Below are 27,368 nucleotides of genomic sequence, written 5' to 3' on the forward strand. Positions count from 1 at the left end.
TACCTAGCCTTTAAGTGACACCCAGGGGTACCCCGAGAGCACTCGCCTCTGACATGGTCATGAGTCCTTCAGTGGCAGTAGACTCTAGTCACTGTGGCCTTTCTCAAGTCTCAGAAAAATTCTTTTTTGTTGTCGTTGAAAACATAGCTATTTTACTATGCCCATTTATAATCTGGGTAGGTTATTGGCTATCTATGATTTTTTAAGATGTAGTTTAGGAGCTAGAGATTCATTTTAGTGGGCAAAAAGGCTTGCCATCTGTATTGGCTAGCTTTTGTGTCAACGGACACAAGTTACAGCCATCTGGGAAGAAGAACTAACATTTGAGGAAATGCTTCCAGACTGTCCTACAGACAAGTATAGGGGTCATTTTCTTGATTGATGATTGACGTGGGTAATGCTCCCATGGGCTGGTGGTCCTGGGTGCAATAAAAAAGCAGGCTGAGCAAGTCACTGGGTAAGCCAGTAAGCAGCACTCTTCCATGGCCTCCGCATCAGCTCCTGCCTCCAGGATCCTGCCCTGACTTCCTTTCATGATAGACTGTGATGTGGAAGTGTGAGATGAAATGAACCCTCTCCTCCCTAAGCAGCTTTTGGTCATGGTGTTTTATCAAAGCAATAGAAACCCTAAGACACCATGGAAACCTAATGACCTGGAATTGAATCCCAGAATTCATGCTAGAAGGACAGAACCAACTCCCAGAAGTTGTCTCCTGGCCTCTATAGACATATTCCTACATATTTCCCTTTCTCTCTCTCACATTCTAATACAGTTTAAAAATTCTCATTATTATAGTAAAAATGAGTACTATCTCTTAGGGTGAATTTCCTGAGTTCCGTATCAGTCCCTTAGAGGAAACTACCCACATATAATCAAACCAGTGTTAGACTTCCCAAAGAGATGTGACAGTATTTTTTTTTTTTTCGAGACAGGGTTTCTCTGTAGCTTTGGTGCCTGTCCTGGAACTAGCTCTTATAGACTAGGCTGGCCTCAAACTCACAGCGATCCGCCTGCCTCTGCGGATGGGATTAAAGGTGCCACCACCACCTGGTTGTGACGGTATTTTTAATGTGCCAAAATGCAGACAATGGCCTCTCTTAGTTTTTGCCTTTGCCTATCGGTGTATGGAAAAGGAGGTTAACTACCTGCCCTTACCAATCTCTTAGTAACCAGAGGGTAAGAAATCAGCTTTAAGCACAACTATGTAACCTCTGTACTTTTACTCTTTAATAGAGCCCAAATGGTGATAGGTTTATTCACTTCTATCAAAAAATAATTCCAACCTAATATTAATTAATTAATAATTAATTCCAAACAAGTAATTACAAAAAATAATTTCCTTAAAAAGGAAAATAAAGGTGCAAAGTACAGAAGGAAGGGCTGAGAGTGTAGCTCATCGGATTCACATAATTAGGGCCCCGAGTGCTACTCCAAGTGTGACAACCACAAGCATGTGCACAGGGCTCTTAGTCTCTCCTCCCCTCACCCCTCCACTCACATACACATAATAATTTGGGAGGAATTTCCTTTTACATCATAAAAACAAAAGTTGTTTTTGCAATAAGCCTTAACAATTAGACATAAAAAAGAAAAGAAGCCTTTGTTGTATTCCTCCTTCTAGGAAAGTATGTAGAAATTCTGAGGTCCTTCTTGACACCTTACATTTTGGAGAGGCCAAGACGGGCTGGTGTGCATGGTTTCCTTCATTTTCCTCTTCTCTGTTATTACTCTTAAGGTTGACTTAGGTTCCCAGTGAGGCTCATACAATGCTCACTCCTGAAACTGGATATATTAAGCTTTAGATTCCTCATCCTTTTAACTTCTGGACATGGACCTCCCAGAACACTGAGAGTCTTCAGCTGATTGCTGTGACGCTGCCCTTTTGACATGATGCCAGCACCTGTCACTACACACAGTATCTTAGTCACTACCTACAGACAAGATCGACTCACACGTGTGTCAGTGTGCTCTTCTCACATATATACCAAGTGCATGCGACACACACAGCACCTCATGAACACACAAGTTTCTTTGTACTTAGTTCTCTTCTTAAAAAAATTAATTAATTAATTAATTTATTTATTTATTATGTATACAGTGTTCTGCCTGCATGTATCCCTGCACACCAGAAGAGGGCACCAAATCTCATTACAGATGGTTGTGAGGCACCATGTGGTTGCTGGGAATTGAACTCAGGGCCTTTGGAAGAGCAGGCAAAGCTCTTAACCTGAGCCATCTCTCCAGCCCCCTGTGCTTAGTTCTTAAACTATCAATATAGTTTGGACATGTTTAAAGATAAGATATAGTAATATATATGTATATATATACATATATACACATGTATTTATGTATATGTGTTCATATGTATTTAACCTTACATATATGAATACTTAATATGTAGACAATTAACTCTAATTTTTAAATACTTTATTTTATGTGTGTGTGTCCCTGAATGTACATGCAGGTAACATGTGCATGTATGTGCCTGCAGAGGTCAGGACAGGGTGACAGACGCTCTGAAACTGGAGCTACAGGCAGCTGTGAACATCCACATGGATGCTGGGAACTGAATCTGGGTTTTTGGCAAGAGCAGTAAGTGCTCTTAACCTCTGAGCCATCGCTCTAGTCCCTCTAATTTGTCTCAGGTGAGTCTCAACACATAATCTGGATGAGCCTCAAATTTGTAATTCTCCTGCTTTAACCTCCAAGTGCTGGGATTACAGGTGTAGGCCACCATGTCCAGCTAAATTTTTTAAATAGCTTAATATTCCATAATATTGATGGCATACATTTAACCGTTCTCTTATAGACAAATATAATTGATTTCAATTCCTTTTAACATTCATTTACTATGTTATTAAAACAACAAAACCTCTTACAGTATATTGCCATTTCATAGAATATGGAATGTGTATCAGAAATTTAAAATTTTGGGGGTCAGTGGTCAAGAGCACTTTCTGCTCTTCCAGAGCACCTGAGTTCTGTTTTTAGTGCCCAAGATGGATTGCTTACAATTGCTTGTAACTCCAGGTCCAGGGGCCCTCTTCTGGCCTCTGCACACACATGGCATACACTTACACAGATATACACACAAACATTTAAAAAAAGTTTTAAAATGTTTCATTAACTTCCGTTACTTTTCTAAAGACTTGGCAATTAATATTTTCCTTGGTAGTCTTCTTGAATCCTGGTCATCTCTGGATAACATCTCTGTAGTGTGCTGAGAAAAGGTAGACACGTGCGCACAGCCACACACCTGCAGTGTGTGAGTAAAGGAGAGCGCGTGCCCACAGCCACACACCTGCAGTGTGTGAGTAAAGGAGAGCGCGTGCCCACAGCCACACACCTGCAGTGTGTGAGTAAAGGAGAGCGCGTGCGCACAGCCACACACCTGCAGTGTGTGAGTAAAGGAGAGCGCGTGCCCACAGCCACACACCTGCAGTGTGTGAGTAAAGGAGAGCGCGTGCCCACAGCCACACATGTCTGGGCGTGTCCTCAGCACCCTTTGGAAGTCTATCATGTTATTCATTTCCCCTCTGAGCATTGCCTGGCTATATGCTTTCTTTATGTCTCTATTTGTAGTTTTAGAGTGTTCTGGTACTGAGGATGGAACTCAGAGCACTGCACATGCTAAGTGCACACTCCCCTTCTGTACACTAGGACGGAGCCCTGTCTATCATACTCACTGCACGTTTTCCTAGTGTCACAGTGCAGCTACCAATGGGTTTGTTAGCAGTCAAGGCGAGAGGAGTGAAGGACTTGGGCTGTTGCTGGTTAAGGGAGCCCTGGGGGTCACATGAAAAAGAACCCGGGCAGAAGTCAATGCACCCAATCAGCTGTTGCAAGCATTAACTGCTCTGAATAGTAACATTTTGGGATTCTACTGAAGATCTAGCTGGGAAGGAAATAATCCCTACATTCATTGTCTGAGTTGAGGTTACCTTGTTATAAGGTTACCCTGTGGACCTTAGCATCCGCAATACAGGCTCAAACATTTACTGAACTCTAATGTGTTTTTACTCTGATTATTCTTTCCCTTAAGGTGACACCCCAAATACAGGCCTATAGTGGGGGGTGTCTGGAAGGGGTAATTCTTTAACACAGCAGATATGGCACCCAGGCTGTTGGAGCATTCTGCTTACCCGCAAGTCGAAAGGAAGCATCACCAGCATGCCACTGTGGTCCATGAACACAGCGGCTTCATTGTGCTCGTATATTTGCCTGTTTCGGGGAAGCAGCAGTGGGGTACACAGCTGGACAGCTCCTACACCAAAATAAAGAAAAAGCAACTGAACCTCAGGTTCTTACGCTGCTTCAGAAACAACCCAGAATGCACACAAACCCAGAGGTGAGTGGCCTGCCCCAGGGTCACTGAATGCCCATAGCCAATATTTCCTTAGTTTTCCAAATGGAGAACCGAGTTAGGGCTAAGTCTGCCAATTTAGCCAGATTTTAGACCCCACAAGCCAACTGTATTTTAGTAGCAAGGCTGGAACAGTCAAACCAGTTTCTCCTCAGCCAGCAGACCTATGAAAACAAACTTCACATGTCAACTGCTTATAACTGGATATTGATATGCAGTTATACTGAAATCTACCAGTAGTGGGTTTGGTCTTCCCCACCCTTTCCTTAAAACAGGGCCTCACTATATTGCCCCACCCACCCTCAAACTCATAGGCCTCTTGCCTTAGCCCCTGTGTGCTGAGATTTCAGGTGCGTACAACCATACCTGGCCTTCCTTTTTCTTCCTTGTGTGCGTGTATAGCCATGTGGTTTGTCTGTGTTGGTATGTGCACACACGCAGTTTGTATATTAGGTGTGCACATATGCTGGAAGTTGATGATAAGTGTTCCTCACTCTCTTTGGTGAGTTCCTCTCACAGAGCCTGGTGCTTACTGACTGAGGTGGCTGTCTGGCCACTGAGCTCCCGGGATCCTCCTGCCTCTGTGACCCCTGGCCCCTGGCCCCTGGCTGGCGTTACAGATGCATGCTGTCATATCCGGATTTTCCCTGTGGGTGCTAAGGACTGAACTCAGGTCCTCACGCTTGTGTGTAGGCGCTCTGCAGATTGAGCCATCTCTTCAGCCCCTGGAAGTACTTCCTACTGACTCTAGAGAACTGTTTGAGAAGGCGTGGATTTTAGAACAGGACGTACCATGCCTTTTAAAGACGCGAATGATGGTCTCACACACAAGTTGCTGAATCTTGGCTGTACGAATCAAGAAGTTGCCCTACAATGAGATCAGTTAAAATGTCATCACTGAGCCTAATCAAGAGTTCCACTAAAATGTCAGTCTGCGCTTGACATTTGGCACTGGGAAGCTCAGTGCCAGGATCATGGCAGAGGTCTTGACAAGTGTTTCTTTGAATGTATTTAGAGGACAGACATGTATATAACTGCTTAAGGGATTTCCTTTTCATTCCATCTAATTATAGTAATTTTAGAAATAAAAAAATAAGCAAAAAGACAAAATAAAGTTACCTGTAGTCATGTAAGAAACTATCCAAGGATAATTTTTTTTTCAAGACAGGGTTTCTCTGTGTAGTTTTGGAGCCTGTCCTGGAACTAGCTCTTGTAGACCACAAGAGCTGGCCTTGAACTCACAAAGATCTGCCTGCCTCTGCCTCCTGAGTGCTGGGATTAAAGGTGTGCCACCACCACCTGGCTTCCATATACATTTAAAATCTATACTACTTCCCCTACTATTCTATCTTGTAATTATACTACAGGCTAATGATATAGAATTACATGGCAAAGATAACCAATATTGATTATCTATTCACCCAACTTCTTAAATTTTTCTCTAGATTGTTTCAGGTTCTTCTGTTTTATAGTTTTAGAAATAAAATAATAAAGCCTCCTAAAATTGGCATCTTGACTACTATTCAGTAACTATCTGGAAGTTTTTAAAGACTCTTGAGATGCTGATAGCTGAAGAGTCCAGGCCAGGCCCCAGAGCTGCTGGGAGCCAGGGAACATTGTATTAGCTTCCTAGGCCACGTGCCAGTGCTGGGCGCCACTGTTGCCTCCCAGGGATCTGAGTGCTTAGATGTCCCTGGGTCGGGCTCTGTCTCATAGTCTCTTGGGTGGGCACAGCCTGAGAAGGGTCAAGAATCAAGTGAGTGATTACCAGCATGGCTCTTCCCTGAGCTATGCACAGTCACACTTTTTGCATGTGCTTTTGGGGTTTTTTAGAACTTAAGTCAAGAACTTACACTGGAGAAACAGCTGGTGAAACCCAGTGCATCACTGGGTTCGTAAAACCAAACCCAAACCAGAAGTGGGGAGGCTCAGCAGGTGAAGGTACTTGTTGCCTAGCCTGAGAGTTCGGGTTCTGTCTCTGAGCCACATGTGATGGGGAGAAACGACAAAGTCCTGCACGTGTGCACCATGACACGTATGGCGTGTCCACCCCCATAAATAAATGCAACTTAAAAACACAGCATGAGGGTTAGATAAACACTAGTGGGGGGGGTAAGAAAGGGCAGACGGAGGAATGTGATCAGAACGTATCCTAGACATACATAAAGACTGCCAAAGAATAAAGGAGAAGCCACTGCTTGCGAGGCTCAGCCCACCTTCAGGATGTCACTGTCGTAGGTGTAGTCTACGGCGGGGGAGATGCGCTGGGAGAAGATCTGGCCCATCATGGTGCGGTAGGCCTTCCCGTCTATGTTGGCCAGCGTGTGGTGCAGCACTTCATGCAGCTCCGACTCCTCCATCTGCGGCGGGGGCAGCAGCTCACTCTTGAGCAGCTCTGTGGCTGTGGGCCGTTTCGCTGGATCATGGTTCAAGAGCCAGGAGATGACGGATTTCTGCAGTGTGACCGGCACACAACTGGTGAGGGCACAGCAGGCAGAGCTCAGGAATGTCCCCAACAGGCCGAGGCTCAGGACACTGCTTACACTGACATTTCCGAGAGTTCTGATTGTGCCAGTCGTACCTTGTTATGACCACAGACTTGTGGGTAATGTCTGGACGATTTCTCGAAAGGGAGAGGCCCTTTCTATATCTCTGTCACCAACAATCAAAACATCCTTAACTCATCAGACCACACAGTAGCTGAGTTAATTCTTAGAAACACACATTACTGTATAAAAAGGGATACGGAGAAAACACCAAAGATTCCGATGCCTACTGTTCGCACTTAGCATAAAGCACAGGGCAGCTAGCATCGTCAGCGCTGACTACGGTTGGTTGTCTTTGCTATTGTCCATTACACTATTTACCGAATTCCCTGAATTCCCTTGCTTTATGTTGTTTGTTATGTGTCTATAGTACAGATCCCTCTGAAGCAACAGAAACTTTTGAAAGGTTTCATAAGGACTCTTTCTTCTGCCTGGTCTGGAACTTACTACATAGACCGTGCTTTGAAGAGATCCAGCTGCCTCTGTCTCCCGAGGGCTGGGATTAAAGACGCGTGCTGCCTGAACTATCAGGCAAGCATTTATAACTAATAATAAGTGTTGGAATGGTTATTTGGGAGTGGCTGCCGAGACAGAGAAACTCCGCCTACACCGGTAGTTGAAATAAGTGACTTCTGCCCAACTATCATCGTCAAGAAAAGTCAGTGTCAGGAACAAGTTTCCCTGAGATGAGCATCAGTGAGTGAAGGCCTCACCACAGCAAACCACTGTCAGCAGGAAGAAAGGAGCAGCAGCTAAGCACACGGCTCATGAGGAGCCCCCATGTTAGCTGGGTGCCAGTGTCAGCCTGAGACAACCACATACGCGCACTCGGACAGTTATGGTATATATGAGAAATGACCTTGTTTTGAAATACTGCAACATTAGCTGCAGAGATAGCTCAGTGGTGGAGCACTTGCCTAGCATGGGGGGCTGGGTTTGATTCCCCAGCATTATAAAACCAAACAACCCCCAAACCTGTAACAGCAGATCACTTGGAGAGTGTAAGCCTTCCTGCAAAACCGGAACTACTTCAACCACAAAACAGACAAAGGATATAATTTAATTTTTCCCTTCAAGTTCTAAGTTTTATCTGAAGCAACTTGTCAAAAGCCTTTCTTCCCGCCTCCCACGCTAAGGTGATGGTCCAGGTAACACTTCAAAGGCACAATTAAGCTCACAAAAGAAGTCTGGAGTTTGTTAATTTGCTCTGTCAGACCTTGGCCTTTTTATAGTGTATCTCAAGTCTAGTAACATTTTAAGAGCTTTGTCTTTTGATATTTCCCCCCACATTGTTCTTAGAACACAGGAGAATGAGTGGCAGAAGATTACTAATTGAATATGAAGGAAAACAGTAATTAACTCCCAAAACTGAAGCCGCAGCAATGAAAGCAGCAGCGAATTACCTGCTTGGCGTGTTCTCCATCATCGAAGTCCTCGGGGAACCTGGGCGATGCGGGCTAAGAGAGGATTATATTCAAATCAGCAAGTGCTTGGCAGACTGCCACAGGCAAAGCTTTTATTCATCACAGAAAGATAACCAAAGAGCCAATTAAAATCTGCTACCATGACACCTTCCCCACGCCCTGTGCTCACTCTTTCAGTACACATGGTCTACTACGACAGACTTCACCCAAATGACTGCCTAGGTTATGGAAGTCACGTCCCCTGAGTTTAAATGAGAGATAATCTAAGAGACTTGCCCTGGCTATCCTCGTTGATAAAAGTCAGTACACAGGACATATTAAACTTAAGGGTTTTATAGAGACACAAAGTAGGTTTAATGAGACACACAATGAAAAAGGGCAAAATGTCATCAAATCATCAACCTAAGAGAAAAACTTGGTGTATGGAGGAGGATCAAGGCCAGCCTGAGGTCCACAGCCGAGTTTGAGGCTGGCTCAGGCTGTATTCAGTTAGCACCAATCCTGATCATTCCTTCAAATCCTCACTTTTCTGATGAACAGGACTTCAACTACAAGATTAACTTGATAATTTAGATATTCTTGAAATGAAAGAACTAAGTAATTTCCCGTTACAGACAGGCAATTTCTCAAGGACATCCTCTGGGAACATTCCAGCCCTTGGTTCACTGACACCCCATGAGCTGCTACCCACATGCCGCTGCCAAAAGTAATTCAACTATTGTCCAAAGTATCCGTAGGTTTTTAAAAATTCACTAACACAACACCTTCCCCACACCCTGGGCTCACCCCCTTCCAGTACACACACACAGTATACTAGTGAAGACTTTACCCAAATGACTGCCTATGTTGTGGAAATCACCTCCCCTGAGTTTAAAAAAGAGAGAATCTAAACCCATCTCAGTGTGTGATCTATTGACTAGTTTGTTATCTACTATGGTGTTGACAGGATCTTGCTGTACAGTCCAGGCTGGCCTTGAACTAATGACCCTTCCTCTTATATGCTGGGGCTACAGGTGTGCACCACCAAGCCAAGCTTGCTGTATGCAATTTAGTTTGCTTGCTTTTGTTCCCCAAGAATGAGAAAGGCTCTCCAGATCTGTGGCTCATAAATAACTGAGTCTAAATTGCCCATGTTTTTCTCTCCACTTTCTTAATGCCCCTGTGTCATGGGCATCCTTGACCTGGCACCCTGTAGCACTCATCTCTATGAGCTCAAACAGCAACAGAGGCAAGGGGCAATCTCAAGAACATGAGTGGAAATTTCATTGGGGAAAACAGCTCAAATGACTGATATTTTTGAGAGAAATGTGTGTGTCAGGCTCGGCAAATACTCTGCCACAGAGGCCTGTCTCCAGATTTCAGATCCATTTTAACTTCTGTTCATTTAGATTTACTTTACGCACTACAAGACCAGGTCTGTTCAATGTGAATCTTTGTTTTTGGGGGGGCGGGAGGGGAGATAAGGTTTCAAGTCTTATGTAGCCTGGGCTCGCTCATCTCAAACAAACTGTTTTTTTATCACTGGGCACACTGAGAGATGTGGGCTTTTCTCTTACTACAACACAGAACAACAGTCTATACTGACAGTCTCTAGTTATCAAAACTGCTATGTTAACACCTTAAATGAAGAGACTCTCCTTGCTCTGAAGACAGTCACTGAGAATGACAGCTGATTATCTTACCACATATCAGCCAATGAGAGTCATTAAAATGACAGGAGGCAGTCAGGGTTGGCGTCACACACCGGCAATCCCAGCATTTGGTAGATTAAGACAGGGAATCTCATGCTTCAGGCCAGCCTGGCTATAGGCTAAAACCAGTTTGTTTTTAATCAATAATTGATAGCCTCTTCTCTATTACAAATGCCAGGGAAAAATTCTGCTTTGGGTTCTGCTCTCCACACGAGACTGAGGACAAAGGAGTGTATGCAGCAAACTTATCTGACACCCACATCTCGAAGCTGGTTGAGAACGAAGATTCTTTCCGAGGCTGTCACCATGGGGTGATAGGACATCTCAAAGAAGATGATTCCCAGGCTGAAGAGATCCACTTTCTGTGGGGAAGGCAGAATCGACTTTAGAGGGTTCTGTTGTCTGAGTGAACTCCAGGAACTGTGGTCTGCACTGGGATGGGGCTGAGAAAGCTGATGACCTATTCTAACAAGTCTTCAGACTATAATTTAAAAAAAGAAATCATCTAAGTCTCCACTCAGATATGATTGTCACAGTCAAGCTAATATGTCCATCTATTTAAATAGCTACCATTCTCTAAGAATATTTGAGAGCTAGCTCCTTGCAATGTTTGAAATGATTGGACATTATTATAAGCTGTAGCTGCCATGCTGCACAGAAAGTATTCACCTTACAAGAACCTGTCCTTGACTTGCTACTTCCCCTGCTTCACCTCTTCCTCTCTCTGGCATGCTCTAGCCATGGCTTGTCACTGCTACCGACAGGACCAAGCCTTTCACATGCCGTCCAAGTGCTCTACTGAGCCACTTCCCTAGCCCTGGCCTGACTTTGTTCTTCCTTTATTCTAAATGCCATCCTTGTAAGGGTCTTGGAGGTAGAACACCTGCCTAGCATGTTTAAGGTCCTTGGGGTTGGGTGCCCAGAACTGAAGGAAACAATTCTCAATGACTGCCAGGCTCCTACTGCTGCCTTGCTACACTCAATTCAGTTCTTCATAGGCCTCATGACATTTGGGGTATTTCTCTCATTTTTTTCCTGGTTCCTTGTTGGTTCCATCATCTGGGTCAGCTCCCTGAGGGCTGGGAACACAGCCCTCTTATTCCTGTGACTGCCTTGCTCCCTGTGTTCCTGACCTCAGTAGGGGAATAGCAGAGAGTGACTCACATATTCCTAATGGATAGAGGGCCTGCAAGCTTCTGCAACAAAGAGGCCAGCTTCAATTGCTGCCCTTGGGTACCGCTGCATGTCCTGCCTAGATGGGAATCAGCAACTGTTCCTATTTCAGCCGGTTTCTAAACCCTGCCTGTTAAAATCTTGATATCAGGTCTTTCTTGTAACTTACTCTTGAGACCTTCCCTCCCTCGCCCCCTTCCCCACACTCAAACACACTCTATACCTGGTTATATGCAGACTTGGTGCTTCCTTGGACCTCAGGGCTTACATAGAGAGCAGTGCCAACCATGCCAGTCAAATGGCCTGTGAGGAAACCAGAAGGAGAGCATTCCAGTCATGGACTAAGTACTGAACCTAAGGCCTTGTGCATGCCAGTGAGTGGCAGTGAGCTACACCCCCCAGGTCTAGATAAAGAAAACTGAAAACCAAAGGGCTTCCTCCTCCCCCTTGCTCACATTTGTGTGTGTATGTGTGTGTGTGCTGTGACATGTATGTGGCGTGTGGGGGTCAGAGGAGAACTTGTGGGAATGCAAGCACCTTTACCTGCTGAGCCATCTTGTTGGCCTAAAACAAAAAGAGCTTCTTTTTTTTTTTTTTAAATATTTTATTTATTTATTATGTATACAATATTCTGTGTGTTTGCCTGCAGGCCAGAAGAGGGCATCAGATCTCATATTTAGATGGTTGTGAGGCACCATGTGGTTGCTGGGAATTGAACTCAGGACCTTTGGAAGAGCAGGCAATGCTCTTAACCACTGACCCATCTCTCCAGCCCCCAAAAAGAGCTTCTTAAAAGTGAGGCCTGGTCTGTATCCTGTGTGCAGTACTCACCAGAAGCGAACGTGAGCCCTACACTGCCCAGCACTGCCTCACACAAGGGAGTCTGCTTACATAGGAGGGCAGGATAGGATCCCAGACAGGCCAGGGCCTGAGGTAACCTGACAGGACCAATTGGGGTTGCTCAAAACACATCGTTAGGCCTCCAGGAGACCATTAGTCTACTAACTGAAGTTCTTATGTTTCTGAAGAACAATTAACATAGTGAAAAAGACCACCATCCAAAAAATCCAAAAAACGGGACTGGAGAGATAGCTCAAAGGTTAAGAGCACTGGCTGCTCTTTCAGAGGTCCTGAGTTCAATTCCCAGCAACCACATGGTGGCTCACAACCATCCATAATGAGATCTGGTGCCCTCTTCTGGTATGCAGGCATACATGCAGGCAGAATGCAGTATACATAATGAATAAATCTTTTTAAAAAATCCAAAAAACAACTTAAAACTTTCATAAAAACTCTTTTTCAGTTCACTTCAGAATAAAGTCTTTACAAGTAAAAGGCAAGTTTCAGGCTGAAAAGTTTTAAAGTCTGCTTTTAAACGCATATAGATGAAAGAAAGGCTTTACCTGAAGGGTCTGACTTAATTACGTGATCGCCTGCCTGGTTGTCCTGTTTGCCATCAGTCTAAAACACAATGGAGTATAGGTTAAAACCTTAGTGCATCCCATAGGAATGGCTCATCCATTTCTAAACAAGCCTGAAAAGCTAACATGGACGTCAGAATAATTAACACTATGCTTTTTTGTTAGTTTGTCTTTTCAAGGCAGAGTTTCTCTGTGTAGTTTGAGTTTCTCAAACTCTTGAGATCCGCCTGCTTCAGCCTCCTGAGTATGGGGATTGAAGGTGTGTTCAACCGCTGTGTGGCTATCACCACACTTTTCTGAGTTATCTCATTTACTTATTTTTTTTTATATCTAGTTAACCCATTCATGCAAAGGCTCAAAGGAACCCTGGGAAAACCAGAGGAAGAAGAGAAATTCACTGGGCAGCTCTCTTCAGGACAAAAAGGCCCACACTCTTTAAAGAAACCAATTATGTTCAGACCACAGACTCCAAGAACAGAACTGTTTACCAGGAAGCACAGATGATGAAAAACTGCAACGAAGCCTTTGCTCTGTTTTTTCTGGCGCTACAACTTTTCCAGGTCAGCTTTGCTGTTGTTTTCCCCCTGAAGGCTGGTCACTAACTTGTCCCTTGCTCAAACACTCACTGGGCAGTCTCACCCCTCGGTCACACCCTAAATGAGCATTGTGGTTTAAGTGAGGTATTTATTGTCCACAATCTTAGACATTTGAGTACTTGGTCCCTAGTTGGTGGCTGTCTGGGAGAAGAGTACTAGATGTGACCGTGCTGGAGGAAGTATGCCACTGGGGCAGGCTTGGGAGTTTAAAAGATTCATGTCATTGTCATTCCCAGTGTGCTCTCTGTCTCCTGCTTGCCTCGCATGCTAGCTACCCCAGCTTTGCCACCATGGACTCTAACCCTGATACCGTAATCCCTAAATAAACTCTCTACACCGCAGCCAGAGGAGCAGCTGACACAGCCAGACCACCCCTCCAGGCGCTGTGCTCGCCTTCTGTTCTACTCTGCAGCTAAGTCTTTGACACAGGTCCTAGAATGCTCAGATTTTACAGACGAGGCCTGAGTGCTGTTCTCTGCCTGAGTCAGCGGGACTGCAGAGCCGTTTTGGTCCTTCAGTCGGGGATAACATCCCATTGTGCGGCCTGGGCATGGTCTCTGCACTTCTCAGTATGCTTTACCCACTGGGTGCAGGACCCAGTCTTTGTTGCTCCTCTTTCACCTCCTTTTTTCATGAATGGGTGTAGGATGTCACTCCATAAATCTGGCTGGCCTAGAACTTGTTATGCACCTTAGGCTGGCCTTGAAATTGTAGTTCTCCTGCCTCTGCCTGCTGCATGCTGGGATAATAGGCGCTCACCGCCACTCCCAGCTCTTTTCTGTCTCCTTACTCTCCACTCCTAATTTCACCTGCTGAGTTAGGCCTGATGACTATTCTTGTCATCGTCCAATTCTGTTTTCTTTCTCTGACCAGCCTTGGATGAGCTGCGCTTACCATGATCATGTCACCTAAAAGTTAGCTTAGGATATGCAGTAGGGCCTGGTACTCGAGTGTGCCCAGCTTTCCAAAGACTTCCTCTCTTCATACCAGCCTCTCTACACTTCACAGTTCCAGCCAATCAGAACATGGGGTACTCACCTAGGCCCTTGGCTTATACTGGAGGTCCCTGCCCCAGTAGAACTATGCTCTGCCCTGACTCTGGCCTGTAGACTCCTACCTACCCTTAAGGCCCATTCGTAATGCCACTGTTGTTATAGTCTTTCTTTTTCCTTGGGTGGCTCAGGCTGGTCTTGAACACCTGGGTTTAACCGATTCTTTTGTCTCAACCATCTAAGAGCTGAGACTACGGTATGCGGCACAGCACTGGGTCTACAGCCTTTTTTGCTCCTCACAACCACATCTCTGCCCCTCCTTACTCTTACTGCTTCCCTACCTCACATTAACCAGCTCTGTATGCTAAACCAACGCCAGTGTTGGACCAGTGCTTGTCCAGGACTGAGACTCACCTCTGCAAACCAGCTAACAGGTCCTTACATGTAAAGCATCTTTTCAAATGTCAGCAAGGGATACCAAAGTATCAAATTATTTCAGAAAATATTGTATACCTTCTATGTAAACATTGTTCATAAACCAATAACTTCACGCCCTTTAAATTCAAAGCCTAAGAGACGCTTGCAGTTGGCCCCTTCGGCCCCGCCTCCCAGCAGACGGTGACATGGCAGGGCACACTATCCCATCTCTTTATTTCCAAGACTATCCAGGCACCCAGGCAATGTCCAGGCATAGCCTGCTTTTAAAAATACTCACTGGGAAGGCTAGATGATCTGTCGCCAAACCAAAATCACCAATTTTCACATGGTCATCAGAATCCAAAAAAATGTTGACAGGCTTCAAATCCCGGTGAATCATTCCCTGTTGGAAGACAAGGAAGAGTCCAACAATTGCTTCCCACAGAGTTTAACACTTTACATCTTTCCAATTTCAAATGGTGACAACTGGAAGAGGCTTCTCCTGTGGTCCACCTGGTCCTCGATGTCTGACCTCTGGAATGTCCTGGGGGTCCTGTGGCCTCCCCACTGGTGGTCCCAAGCAGGTCCTCCCAGGCTCCCTCCACCAGCTCCCCGCAGAGACCTCATTACCTTCCCCTCCACCGCAGCACAAAGTCCCACTAGGGTCGGGCCCCACACGACTCTCACGCCCGCTCCTGCTACTCTGCACGGCTTCTCCCGCCCAGGGCACTCTGAGCTTCTCCACCCATGCTAGTTGTACACTTATTCATTCCGCTCTTTCATGAGCCTTGCACATTATTCTAACAATTTGAGTTTATACTGCCAGCTCCTGGGAGGAGCTCAAGGATGGCATCATAGGAATCCCGTTTTCCCCTTCTCCTGAGGGCTCACCACACTCACTCTCCCACCTAGAAGTGCTAATTGGAATAAGAACTCTTCCTTTTACTATGCTGTAAAGGCGACTTCCGGCTCAGAGAACAAGAGTCCCATGTCTGTGCCTGCGTGTGTAGTTGACATACAGTGCTGGGGACCCAGTGCCAGTCTGCGGATACTGGGCGCACAGAGCACAGACCCAGGACCCCAAGACAGGACCCTAGGGAAGATTTGTAAGTAGGGGCTGGGGAGACAGTTCAGGAGGTGCAATGTTTTCTGTGCAAGCACGAGGACCTGAGTCTGGATACTCAACAAAAGCTGGGTACAGAGAGTGGTAGACAAGCAGATCCTCAAAGCTGGCTGGTTAGCCAGCTGAAAAGGCTAGCTTCATGTTTAGAAAGAGAGAGAGAGAGAGAGACAGAGAGAGACAGAGACAGAGAGAGAGACAGACAGAGAGACAGACAGAGAGAGAGACAGAGAGAGCAGTAGAAGACATTTGTCTCATTTGTCTTGTTTACTTTTCTACTGTTGTGACAAGACACCGTGACCTGGGCAACTTACAGAAGGAAGGGTTATTCGAGCTCACAGTTTGAAAGGGTGAGTCTGTGACAATCACGGTGGGGAGTGTGGCGGCAGACAGGCAGGCATGGTGCTGGAACAATAGCTGGGAGCTATATCCTGATCTACAAACTCTGAGGCAGAGAGAGCTAACTGGGAATAGCATTCCCACCACTCTGGAGTTCACCAACTGGAGACCAAGTATTCAAATATACGAGTCTATGGGTCCACTTTCATTCAGCCTACCCTGTGTTGACCTCGGGCATCCATGAGCACATTCATAGGGGAGCTTATCCCTAATCCCACAATGCGTGCACAAACGTTCATGCAACACACAACACACATACACAACTGATGTAAAGAGAAGTCCACGGACATGGGACGTTATGAAGCTTACTTTCTCATGGATATAAGCTAATCCATCCAGAATCTCCCGGAAAAGCCTCCAGAGCCTGCTGGTGTCTCGGAACAGTCCCTGGTCAATGGTGTCCCGCAGGGTGCTCTTTTCGCAGTACTCCATCTACCGGAAAGGAGGGACAGGGCGGGACCTGATCACACCAAAGGCTCAAAATGAGGAGGCTAGCTTGCAGTCAACGCAATCACTCATTAAACTTGTGACAGGGATTTTAAGCAGTTTTGGAAAGAATTGTCTTTTTTTTTTTAATGCTAAAAGATAAAACAAACTTAAGAGTATTATAAAAAACCACCTTGAGTAGGGGGATGTAGCTCAGTGGTAGAGCACAGTGCATTCTAAGCAGACATGAAGCTCTGGATTCAACCCCTAGCACCCCAAACACCCCCTAAAACCCTAGGAACAAACATGTTTAATAGTAATATTAATTACCAATAGTACTGAAGAACACATTGGGGCAAATATACATAATATTAGCAGCTAATATATTCAGTGGGACTGAACCCAGAACCTCTTGCATGAGAGGCTCTCTCTCTCGTTTCCTCCCTCCCTTTCCCTTTCTCTAGAAAGAGAGAGAGAGAGAGTGAAGTGGATAAGAGCATTGGTCCTCTTCCATAGGACCTGGGTTCAATTCTCAGCACCCATACGGCAGCTCATAACTGTCTGGAACTCTAGTTTCAGAGTATCTGACTCCCTCACACAGACATACATGTAGGTAAAACATCAATGTATATAAAATAAATAAACAAATACAATATATGCAGCTGCTTATTTTAAAGATGTTTTACTTGTTTAAAATCCTTGTTACAAATGTGAAAATTGAGATTGCAATAAAATGTTATTATGTTACAAAATTGCTTCCAATCTCAAATTTTCAATTGTTTATTTGCCTAATGATGTCCTTGACTTTATTTGTATAAGAATAACAAATACTCTTTGAATCTAGAGGAAAACATTATACTTATGGAAGCATTCAAGCAGGGCACTGACTCACCCCCTCTTGGGTGTATTAAGAGAGAAAACAATGTAGCATTATTTAAGACCAAGGTCAATGTGTGAAAGTAGCTTCCGGTTCTGGCCAGGACCAGAGTGGGGAATTCCTCGGGCAGAAGTGTGAGTCTGTTTTACAGGTCAGCCTTGTCTCCTCTGCAGCCACTGCGGGCACACTTTGAGTCTCCCTCCAGGCTCCACTCCGACCTCTCTGAGCTCCCATGAGTCCCACCCACTTCGCAGGGTTGTTTAGAGAACGGACACACGCAGACAGTTAAGGCATGCCCACTCTTGCCTTTATGGGATTCAGACATAGTTAGAAGCACTTCTTCATCTTAATTAATTATTCTCACAACTAAGTCGTGGGACACTGAGGCACAAAACACTAAAGACTCTCATCTGCGCTATACAGTGGTAACAGGAAGATCCAGGATGTGAACGTGCACAGCCTGAATCCAGAGCTGCCCCCAAGTGCCTCTGACAACACTGAGAAAAAAATGCTGAGTTCAAGGCTGGGCGGGAGGGGGAGGCGCCCATGCTCTAACTTTCCTGGCCGATTAGTCTCTGGCAATGTCAATCAGCCCCTTTTGTCTATGTTACCTTGTGGCATATCATGAAACACACGTCCAACAAGCAATGAGCGGCCCCTGTCACCGAGCTGTCCCCCAGGGTCTCACCTGGATATAAAGGTAGTGCACAGCCTCAGTTGTCACTGCTGGCTCAATTTCCTGGCGACTGTCCTTGTCATTGCATTCTTCAGCCTGAACCAAGAGGAGCACAGGGGAACTCAGATTGACAAGAACATCACCATCTTCAAGAGTTTGTGTCTAAGACGCCAACTTCACCCCTGTGCACGGCTTCCTATCACTCCGGGGGACATCGGCAGAGCAGAACACAACCACTGTCCTTGAGAAGCTTGAGGCATTCTAACCAGAAATTCTGCACAGCTTACAGATCTGTTATTACACGAACAATGGGAAAATGGGGAACAGGAGGGTGTGCAATAGCAGAAAGTCTGCTCCCGTCTTAGCACTGAAGGCCCAAAGATATGAAGGGCAGAATGAATACAGGGTTCAGTATCAACAGGCTGTCTTCCTTTGGGGGATTCAAAGAAAGCAGTTTTAATGTGTTCACACTATCAAAGGGTATATTGCCCTTTGGGTTACATTCCTGAACAACTGCTTTGCTGCCACAACTTGCTTGTCTCCCATAAGTCATTTTCTTTCTAATGCATAACATCTTAAAAAAAAAAAGTCTTTTCCAGGATTGGAGAGCCTGGAGAAAGGTTACTGGCTCAATGGTTACGATTACTTACTACTGTAGCAGAGGACCTGGGTTCCGGTCCCAGCACCAACATCAGGCAGCTCACAACCACCTACAACTCCAGTTCCAGGGGATGCAGTGCTCTGCAGCCTCCATGGGGAGCTGCAGTTATATGGTGTGCATAACCTCAAACAGAAACACACATGCATGCATTAAAAATATTTTTAAAAGCCTGGTGGTGGTGGCACACACCTTTAATCCCAGCACTTAGGAGGCAGAGGCAGGTGGGTTCCTGTGAGTTTGAGACCAGCCTGGTCTACAAGAGCTAGTTCCAGGACAAGCTTCAAAGCTACAGAGAAGCCCTGTATTGAAAACACACACACACACACACACACAAAGTCTTTTCTTCTAGACAGACATATTTAAATACTTTTAACCCAAAGTAGGAAAAAGTATGTTAGTTTCTGATCATTTTTGATTTACAGGGTTTTTATTAGATTCTTTAAGCTATATCTATGTGTGCATGACTTGTGTGGGTGTGTGCATGTAAGTGCCGAGTGCTCCTGGGGGCTAGACGGGGTCATGGGATTTCCTGGACCTGGAGAACCAGACAGCTGTGAACCACCAGACATGAGTGCTGGGAATCAGTCCTCTCTGGAGCATTATGGGCTCTTAACTGCTCTCCTGCCCCCTGACTCCAGTTTTTACGAGGAAGGATGTTTCCCAATATTTTTGCTTTTTATAGAAAAATAAAAAGTTCTGCTCTTGAAATAACTGGATTCAACTATTGAATTACTTCTATTCTCTGGAGATCATCTATGAAGATTATTAATCCCGTGGGGTTTCTACCCATCACTTAGAAAGCTCATGGGATGTTGCCTTTAACTGAGCCAAACTGGAAGCATAAATTTGATGCCCTTAATAAAAGCAAATACACAGATAACACTAAAAGCAAATATAATTTTTGCTTTAGCAGTTTAAATTATTTATGCGATTATTGTAGCTAAATTTCTAATTAAGAAATGAAAGCATAGACTCTTAACTGACAAGTACTTATTAAAAACATACTGGCTAATTCATTCAGATCTTCAAATCAACCCAACTGTGTATCTAACAGGGTCTACATACTCGAATCCTGTAAGCACACTCAGAATGCTGGTGGTTATCTTTTTATCCCAAGTACTGAAGTTATCACAGACCATATCTAGCTACAGAACATTTATTTTTCTGAATCTACAATGGACGGCCCACGATTTTTCCTCTGAGATTAGACATCAGCCTGGAGCTCTGCAGCCTGACCAAGAAGGAAGCAGGGATGCGTGGAATCTGAGGCACAGAAGAGTGTTTGTTGTCAAGCATTTAAAACCACAAGCTGTGTGGAGAAACGCGGTTTATATCACACCCACTACACATGCCCACAAGACTGCTCTTTAAAAAGATCATTCGCGTGTGTATGTGTGTAAACATCTGGAACCGGAGTTACAGGCAGCTGTGGACTTCCTTTTCAAGGGCATTGCTTGCTCTCAAGCACTGAGTCAGCTCTCCAGTCCCTAGAAAGGACATGCTCTATCAATAATTTACTTTTACTAAAAGTAACAGTCCTGGATGTCCTGGAACTGACTTTGTAGACCAGGCTGGCCTCGAACTCACAAAGACCCACCTACCTCTGCCTCCCAAGTGCTGGGATTAAACACGTGAACCACCACCACCCAGCCCGTATTCTCTCCTCTTGTCCACAACATCAGAAATAAAATAAGGCTGGCTGTGGTTCTGTAAATTAACTGATCAAACATTCCAGAATTGTTCTACATAGTTAAAACACTGTTCTAGAAGATGGTTTATCAAAGTGAGCATCAAGATTAACCGATGTGGGAGAGATTAAGCTCACTCTATTCCAAGATGAGACTTTAATTTGCATTCAATCCTCACCTCCAACCATAGAAAGCATTTCCCAATCTCCTATGAAACTTAAAACAAAAGCATTTTTAAATTGTATTTATTTGTGTATATGTGTGCCTGGAGGTTAGAGGACACTGGATCCCCTGGAACTGGAGTTACAGGTGATTGTGAGTCACCATATGGGTGCTGGCAACCTAGCTCAGGTCAGCAAGAGTTCTCTTAACTGTTAAACCATCTCTCTGGACCCTCTGCAAAACTTTTCACCACACGTGAAACTGTGGGTCTTTTTTTTCTCTTTCATGTCAATATAAAACTTATGATAAATTTATACATGTATATATTGGTATAAATTTATGATGTGAATAAAAGTTTATTATGATGTATAATAAACACTAGTAGCACATGTTTTAAATGAATGGGCATGTTTTACAGCTGACACTCATGTCAGATCAGTGCTCTGACATTCTGCCTGTTTCTTCCATCTGGTGTCATCTCCTTACTCACCATGCCGAGTAAAACAGGTAACTTCTACTCCATATTTACCTGATTCTGACTTTTACTGTTTTCGTCTTCATTGTCAAAGATGATGTCACTGTCAGAATCTGAAGCAGGTCTGAAGAAAAAGAAGTAAAGAAATATTAGGAGGCCTTGTTGGAGGTGTGTCACTAAGGGTAGGCTTTGAGTTTCTCTCCGTCTTTGTCTCTCTGTCTGTGAATCATGCCTGCCTGCCGCCAAGGTTCCCACCAAGATGGAACTGGAGTAATTCTCCGAAACCATAAGCAAGCCCCTAATTAAAGGCTTTCTTCTATAAGTTGCTTGGGTCATGGGGTCTCTTCACAGCAGTAGACCAGCGACTATGGCACACCATGACTCTGCGGCATCAGTACAGACTGGGCTGTTGCTATCTCTTTTCTGTTACCCAAACTCAAATCTTTAATTTATTTAAAACAAAAAAATCTTTTTTTTTATGTGTATGGTCCGTGCACCATACGTATGCAGTGCCTACAGGGGCCAGAAGGGGGCGTCGGATTCCCCTGGAACTGGCGTCACAGATGATTGTGAACCTTGCTGGGTATGGAACTCAAGTCCTCTGGAAGAGCAAAAAGAACTCTTACCCAGCAATCCTCTTCAGGCCCCAACAAAGAACTCTTTTAAAAAGTATATATATATATATATATATATATATGTTTTTCAAAGTAATTAACTGCTAAGATAAATTGTATCCAGCTGAGTACAGTGAAGTACATAAGGCAAACGCTCTTGGGTCATAATCACAGGTCTTAAGGGCAGTGAAGACTGACTACGTCAAGAAGACTCTAAAGACTCTTAAGTGGTTCACAGAGTTGGAAGCTGTGATTTAAAGCACTGCCCTGTCAGAAATTCTCTTAAATCTTTCAAGATAAAGTATTGGAAATCACTTCTGCTTTTCCTTTCTCCTGGCCTCAGGTGTGGGCAATCTTTAAATTTCCTGTGGGTTCCATTTGGCTACTCTCTGAAAGAGGTTTCCACCGACGTGTTTCTCGTTCCTCTGGTGTGGGCCCCACTGCTAGCACTTACAGGAAGGACTGTGAGAAGACACCGTCGCGCTCATCCTCCTCCTCCTCGTCGCTGCTGGAGCCGGGGCCAGTGACTGGGAAGCGCGCGCTGGTGGAGCGCTCAGCAGACGTGCTCCACTCCACCGAGCTGCTGAGGATAGGAGGCGGCGCTGCAGCCTCTACGCTGTCCAGCTCCACCGTGTCGCCTGCTGCTTTCCCGCAGGCAGCTGGGCTGTCCTGGACCTGGGGTTTGCAGTCCGGGGATGGTGTCCCAGGCACCGCTGGGCGCTCGTGCCGTTCGATCCAGGCGTTGTAGTAGCGCACAATGTTTTCGTGGTGCAGGCGCGACAGCAGCGTCACCTCGCCCTTGATCCTGCGGAAGTGCCTGCTGGCGGGGTTGATTGGGATGCGCTTCACAGCATAGCAGCAGCCGTCCAGTTTGTTTTGCACCTGCCCGGCAGTAGAGGACAGGACCTGGTCAGACCCGGGGCCCAGGACCTTGCACATTGGCCTTTACACCTCCCGGCTCCTTTGTTCCTCCCTAGCAGAATCTGGAATTCTGAGAACCCACAATAATAGCTAAGAAGAGCCACAAGGCTTTAATTCAAGCCAAGGAAAGCATTGGTTACCCCCAAACTAGGGTAAATGCTCAAGGAATCCAGATTGGGGGTCGTGCTTCCTCAGGGAAACACTGGGGAGGGTGCAACCTTCATCTCTCCACCTCCTTGTTTCTCTCCCTTTCTCCCATCTCTTTTTGGGACAGGATCTCACTATGAAGCCGGGCCTGTAACCTGACATCTTCCCTCTTCAGAGCTGGGATTTCCAGAATACACATAACCTCCGTTTTAATCACGTTTCTTTCCTTTTTAGGTAGGGTCTCATTTAGCACAGGCTGGCCTTACACTTCCTAAGCAGATAGGTTTACCTTATACTCTGCAACCTCCTGCATCCACCTTTTGAATGGTGGGATAGGCATGGGCCAACGTGCCTATTTAGTAATTTATTATTTTACTGATAAGCATAGCATTTTCTTTTCTTTGAAAAATTTAGATTAACATTTTAAGTAATAAGTTCCACTAATTAATTTTCATGACATTACTTCCCTTTTCTTTTCATATTATATCTGCTAAATAAATATCAAAATACATTTTAGATTTAAAGTAAAATTAATTTTCTAAAGCTAGTGTAAGTTTTTAACTGATTTTATTTTCTTAAAACTTAACGTCACTAAAGGTGAATGAAATTCCAGAAATGTTAACAAGTCTAAAATAAAATGCCAATTAGCTTATAAAGAATGTATAAGGCTATGTAAATTTGGGAGAGATACTCAGTTTCCTCGAGACTCAGTTTTCTTAATTATATGGCATTTATGCATTTTCATTCCTGGCCTGAATTCGGACACTGAGGAGATGATTGACACATGGAGAAAGAACACTATCCAAGCCCAAAGACTATGCTTGACCAACTGCAGCAATTAGAGTTAACATACATGCTGCCCATTGATTTCACCCAACTAAGATTCAAAAGCATGATTATAAAATAAGATAATAAAAATGGGAGCAGAATGAATCAACAGAAAAAGTTGTCTCCAAGGCCAGTAAGCTCATGGGCCATCCCTAGGCTGAGGACTGCACTGGTCTGACTGAATTAACTGCACCAGATTTCCCTTCTCATTTACAGAAGACCTAATGCACTAAGAATAGCAACTCAGTTGTCCAAATGAACAAGCGCACACGGTGAAGGGCCAGCTGCCGAACAAGCCTGACTGGGAAGCAGATTGCACTATTCAGACGGCAGCAAGGGGGGCAGGGTGAGACCCGAGGGGAGAAATGGGGGCTGCACAGACCAAGATGCCCTCGTTATAGCGGCTCACTAATTGTCTCTAAGAACATGTAAATAAGGAAGACTACAAGGGACCCTTGACCAGAAAGAAAAGAAAAAAGGAAGACATGAAGTTTAACAAACTACATCTACAGTGTTTGAAATTCAAGAATCTAAAAAAAAAAAAAAAAAGATTTGTATGGAGTTAATAAGAAGGACTGTGAATTAAACTCCTAGAACTTGAGCTTTCTTGTGGGAAACCTGCCTTGCTAAAGGCTGCCCCTCTTTCATTGTGGGGAAGTTAATTGTTTCGGCTGAGAGGTAACCTGCAGTAATAGTGATGCTTCCAGGCTGGGTGTGGCAGTACTTTCTGTAATCTCAACACTAGGGAGGTGGAGGCAAGAGGACCACGGGTTCAAGGTCATCCTCAGCCACACAGTTTGAGCACAGCCTATACTACATAATACTCGATCTCAAAATCCCACATGGGATACAGCTCATTTAGTAGAGTGCCTGCCAAACACACACAAACTCTGGGTTTGACCCCAGCACAATGAAACAGGCAAGGAAGCAATGGCCTGAAATCCCAGCACTCAAGTGTTAAGTAGGAAGATGAGAAGTTCAAGGTCATCTTCTGCTACACTGAGTTGAGGCCAGCCTAGGCTCCAGGAAACCTTGTCTCAAAACAAGCAAGCAAACAAATGAGAAACAATCACAACCCAACAAAACAAAACAACAACCTCCCAAAAGCCACATAAAAAAAAATCAACCAATAAACAAGAGTGACACCTTCCTCCTCAAACTCTCAGAATCAAACACACAGAAGTCTTATTGCTAGGTCACCTTCATATGTTAAAGATGGCATGTACCTCAGCTGTTCTTCACACATTTCAATCTTCATCTCCCATGGTTTACAGCACACTTGAACTAAAAGCACAGCAGATGCCCCTTCCTACACTCACATAATAATAGTTGCCCCAGACCAGAACAAAGAGTCCCAACAGCAGCTCACCTTAAAACAGGCCATTCATTTCCCAGCTTTGAAAGCCAGAGGATGAGCCATCAGGACTGTCTCCCGGTGTGCACGCCACCTCTGCTCTAACTGTGGAACCCTTTTCCCTAGGGCAACTCCATCAAAACTGGGGGAAGGTGGAAAAGACAATTCCCTTCCTGAACTAAAGCACACAAAAGTGTTCTTCCCGCAGAGATCTTGACCACTCAGGATGTTATAATCATGTATTTTTCATGTCATTGTCCTGAGCCAACCCAGGACACAGGAATAGCGCATTCTTAATGTGTCCAGGTGACATTAAAGCCAGCCTTTCCCTCCAGGAGGTGAAGGTGCTCACAGCTTCCATTCACTTTGCTCTCTGCTCTTAGAATGGAAAACATGCCTGTGAGGCCATGAAAATGACAGGGATGAGCTTTAAAGAGGACTGGGGACAACTCTGTCACCTTGATGACTGCTCCAAAAGCTCCTTTCCCTAGAAGCTGTAATTCTTCAAACTCGATGAAGTATCGGGAAAACTGTCTCTGGGTCTCACTGAAGAAAGCAGCGCTGGGCAGCTGGTTGCTCGGAATGACAGTCTCAATGTAATCTTGTCCTCCGGAATCTAAGATGAAACAAAAGCATTAGAAATACAGGAAGACTGGGCCAGAGAGACGGCTCTGTGGTTAAGGGCTCATACTGCTTTTACGGCAGACTGGAGTTCGGGTCCCAGCACCCATGTGGGCAGCTCACAACTGTCTGGAACTCCAGCTCCAGGGAATCTGATGCCCTCTTCTGGATTCTCTGAGCACTGCATCCACATGTGCATATACCATCCCCACCATCACACAATTAAAAGATGGCTCAGTGGTTAAGAGTACTGACTTCTCTTTCAGAGGATCTGGGTTCAATTCCCAGCACCCACATGGCAGCTCACAACTGTCTGAAGATCCAGTTGCAGGGGATCTGACACCTTCACACCAATGCACATAAAATAAAGTTAAATAAACCATAAAAAATATTAAAAAAAAATAAGGCAGTTCATAGAACCCAGCAACATAAGCATGAGAGGAAGGGGCCCCAATTAGTGGTCTGAAAATGCACTTCTTACATTTTGACATCTTTTTTTCACCTTGTGATCTTTAAAGTAGGCAGGGATATATAGTCAGCCCATTGTACAGGTGAGGGTAACAGGTACAGAGAGGAAGTGACTAAACTAGACAGCCAGAACCTAAACTCGGGTCTCCTGATCTATCCCAAGCTCTACTAAGGTTATGTGGTAACAGGAATGACCCGGCAAGATGAGGGTGTCCACTCCATCAACAGACACTGAAGAGCCAGGCTTGTAAAGCAGTCCCGTGCATACAAGGCCTGCACATAAGTGGACTATGGATAGGCTAGCATCGGCAAAATAAATAATCCATGCAAATGTTCTCAAATTCAGGCTTTATGTTTTCCTAATTTAAAAAACACGGTAGTCAAGTATAGTTAGCTCTCAGGAGGTGGAGGCAGAAAGACCAAGAGGTCAAGTCTGAACTACATAGTGGAACCCTATCCAAAAGAAAAAAAAAAAGAGAAAGAAAGGCAGGTAGGCAGGCAGGCAGAACTCACCTTCAGGACTCTGCTCCACTAAGGGCACTTTTGGCTGAGGGTTTATAAAGCTGTGTTTCAGCAGCTGCTGAGGGCTCCATCTTTCCTTGTCGTCCAGGCAAACACACCTCAGGGTGGGAAGGAGAATCTCAGCGGCGTATAATATAAATGCCTTCCTACTTCATCTACCCCATTTAACTACACCTTCCTTTACAGTACACATTAGCACATTCATGTTACTGATGGAGCAAAATGTACTTAAAGTGAATTTAAATGAGTAAGCACCATTTCAGGGTTTGCATGTCCCACAGCAGACTGGACGTAAGTAGAAAATGAAAAAAAGAAAAGAAACAGGAAAAATGAACTGCATTGTTGACTATAGCAGCATGGATGACCTGAACGCGCTCAGTCCACAGACACCAGCTTCGGACGTCCACTTCCATTAGCCTGGCCACCTGCCCTGCTGAACTAAGCCTGCTGGGGACTGGGCATAAGGTAAGTTTCCTAAGAGAGCAACCGGACGCTGGTGAACCCGGAATACACTGAGCAACACTGTTGAGAAGCCCCATGCTTCACCGCACACCTTTAGTTGTTCCTTGAGCCTCCTGACTTAGCACTTGATGGTCTAATGTTCTAACAAGTCATTTTTGTTTTGCTTTGGATGAATCAAAACAAGCCAGACCAGGAATTTTCAAAGTAGGGTCCCTGAACCACATTTGATTCTGTTTAAAGTGGCATATTTAAGATAATCAGCTGTCACTGTGAGTTCCAGCTTTGGAACCTACATATACGAAGCAAGAACAATAGCCATCATA

The 27,368-nt window shown here is 44.8% G+C and overlaps 1 protein-coding gene across 6 annotated transcripts in view; it reads right to left on the reverse strand.

Moving 5' to 3' along the window:
• Eif2ak4 (eukaryotic translation initiation factor 2 alpha kinase 4) overlaps nt 1-27,368 on the reverse strand; it is an 88,795-nt gene that overhangs the window by 23,989 nt on the left and 37,438 nt on the right. For all 6 annotated transcript variants that reach the window (XR_009057690.1, XR_009057691.1, XM_057780131.1 and 3 more), the window contains 14 exons: nt 26,575-26,681; nt 25,431-25,588; nt 22,177-22,604; nt 21,163-21,232; nt 18,135-18,218; nt 16,453-16,575; nt 14,923-15,027; nt 12,602-12,659; nt 11,422-11,501; nt 10,286-10,387; nt 8,314-8,367; nt 6,581-6,817; nt 5,157-5,232; nt 4,144-4,265 (listed from right to left, as the gene is read on the reverse strand). Coding sequence is in view for 4 of the 6 variants with exons in the window: in XM_057780131.1 (XP_057636114.1) it covers nt 4,144-4,265; nt 5,157-5,232; nt 6,581-6,817; nt 8,314-8,367; nt 10,286-10,387; nt 11,422-11,501; nt 12,602-12,659; nt 14,923-15,027; nt 16,453-16,575; nt 18,135-18,218; nt 21,163-21,232; nt 22,177-22,604; nt 25,431-25,588; nt 26,575-26,681 (1,804 nt within the window). In the remaining 2 variants the exon portion in view is untranslated. The remainder of the gene's footprint in view (nt 1-4,143; nt 4,266-5,156; nt 5,233-6,580; nt 6,818-8,313; nt 8,368-10,285; nt 10,388-11,421; nt 11,502-12,601; nt 12,660-14,922; nt 15,028-16,452; nt 16,576-18,134; nt 18,219-21,162; nt 21,233-22,176; nt 22,605-25,430; nt 25,589-26,574; nt 26,682-27,368) is intronic.

This window comes from Chionomys nivalis, chromosome 9, assembly GCF_950005125.1.
Source record: "Chionomys nivalis chromosome 9, mChiNiv1.1, whole genome shotgun sequence".
Taxonomy (NCBI): domain Eukaryota; kingdom Metazoa; phylum Chordata; class Mammalia; order Rodentia; family Cricetidae; genus Chionomys; species Chionomys nivalis.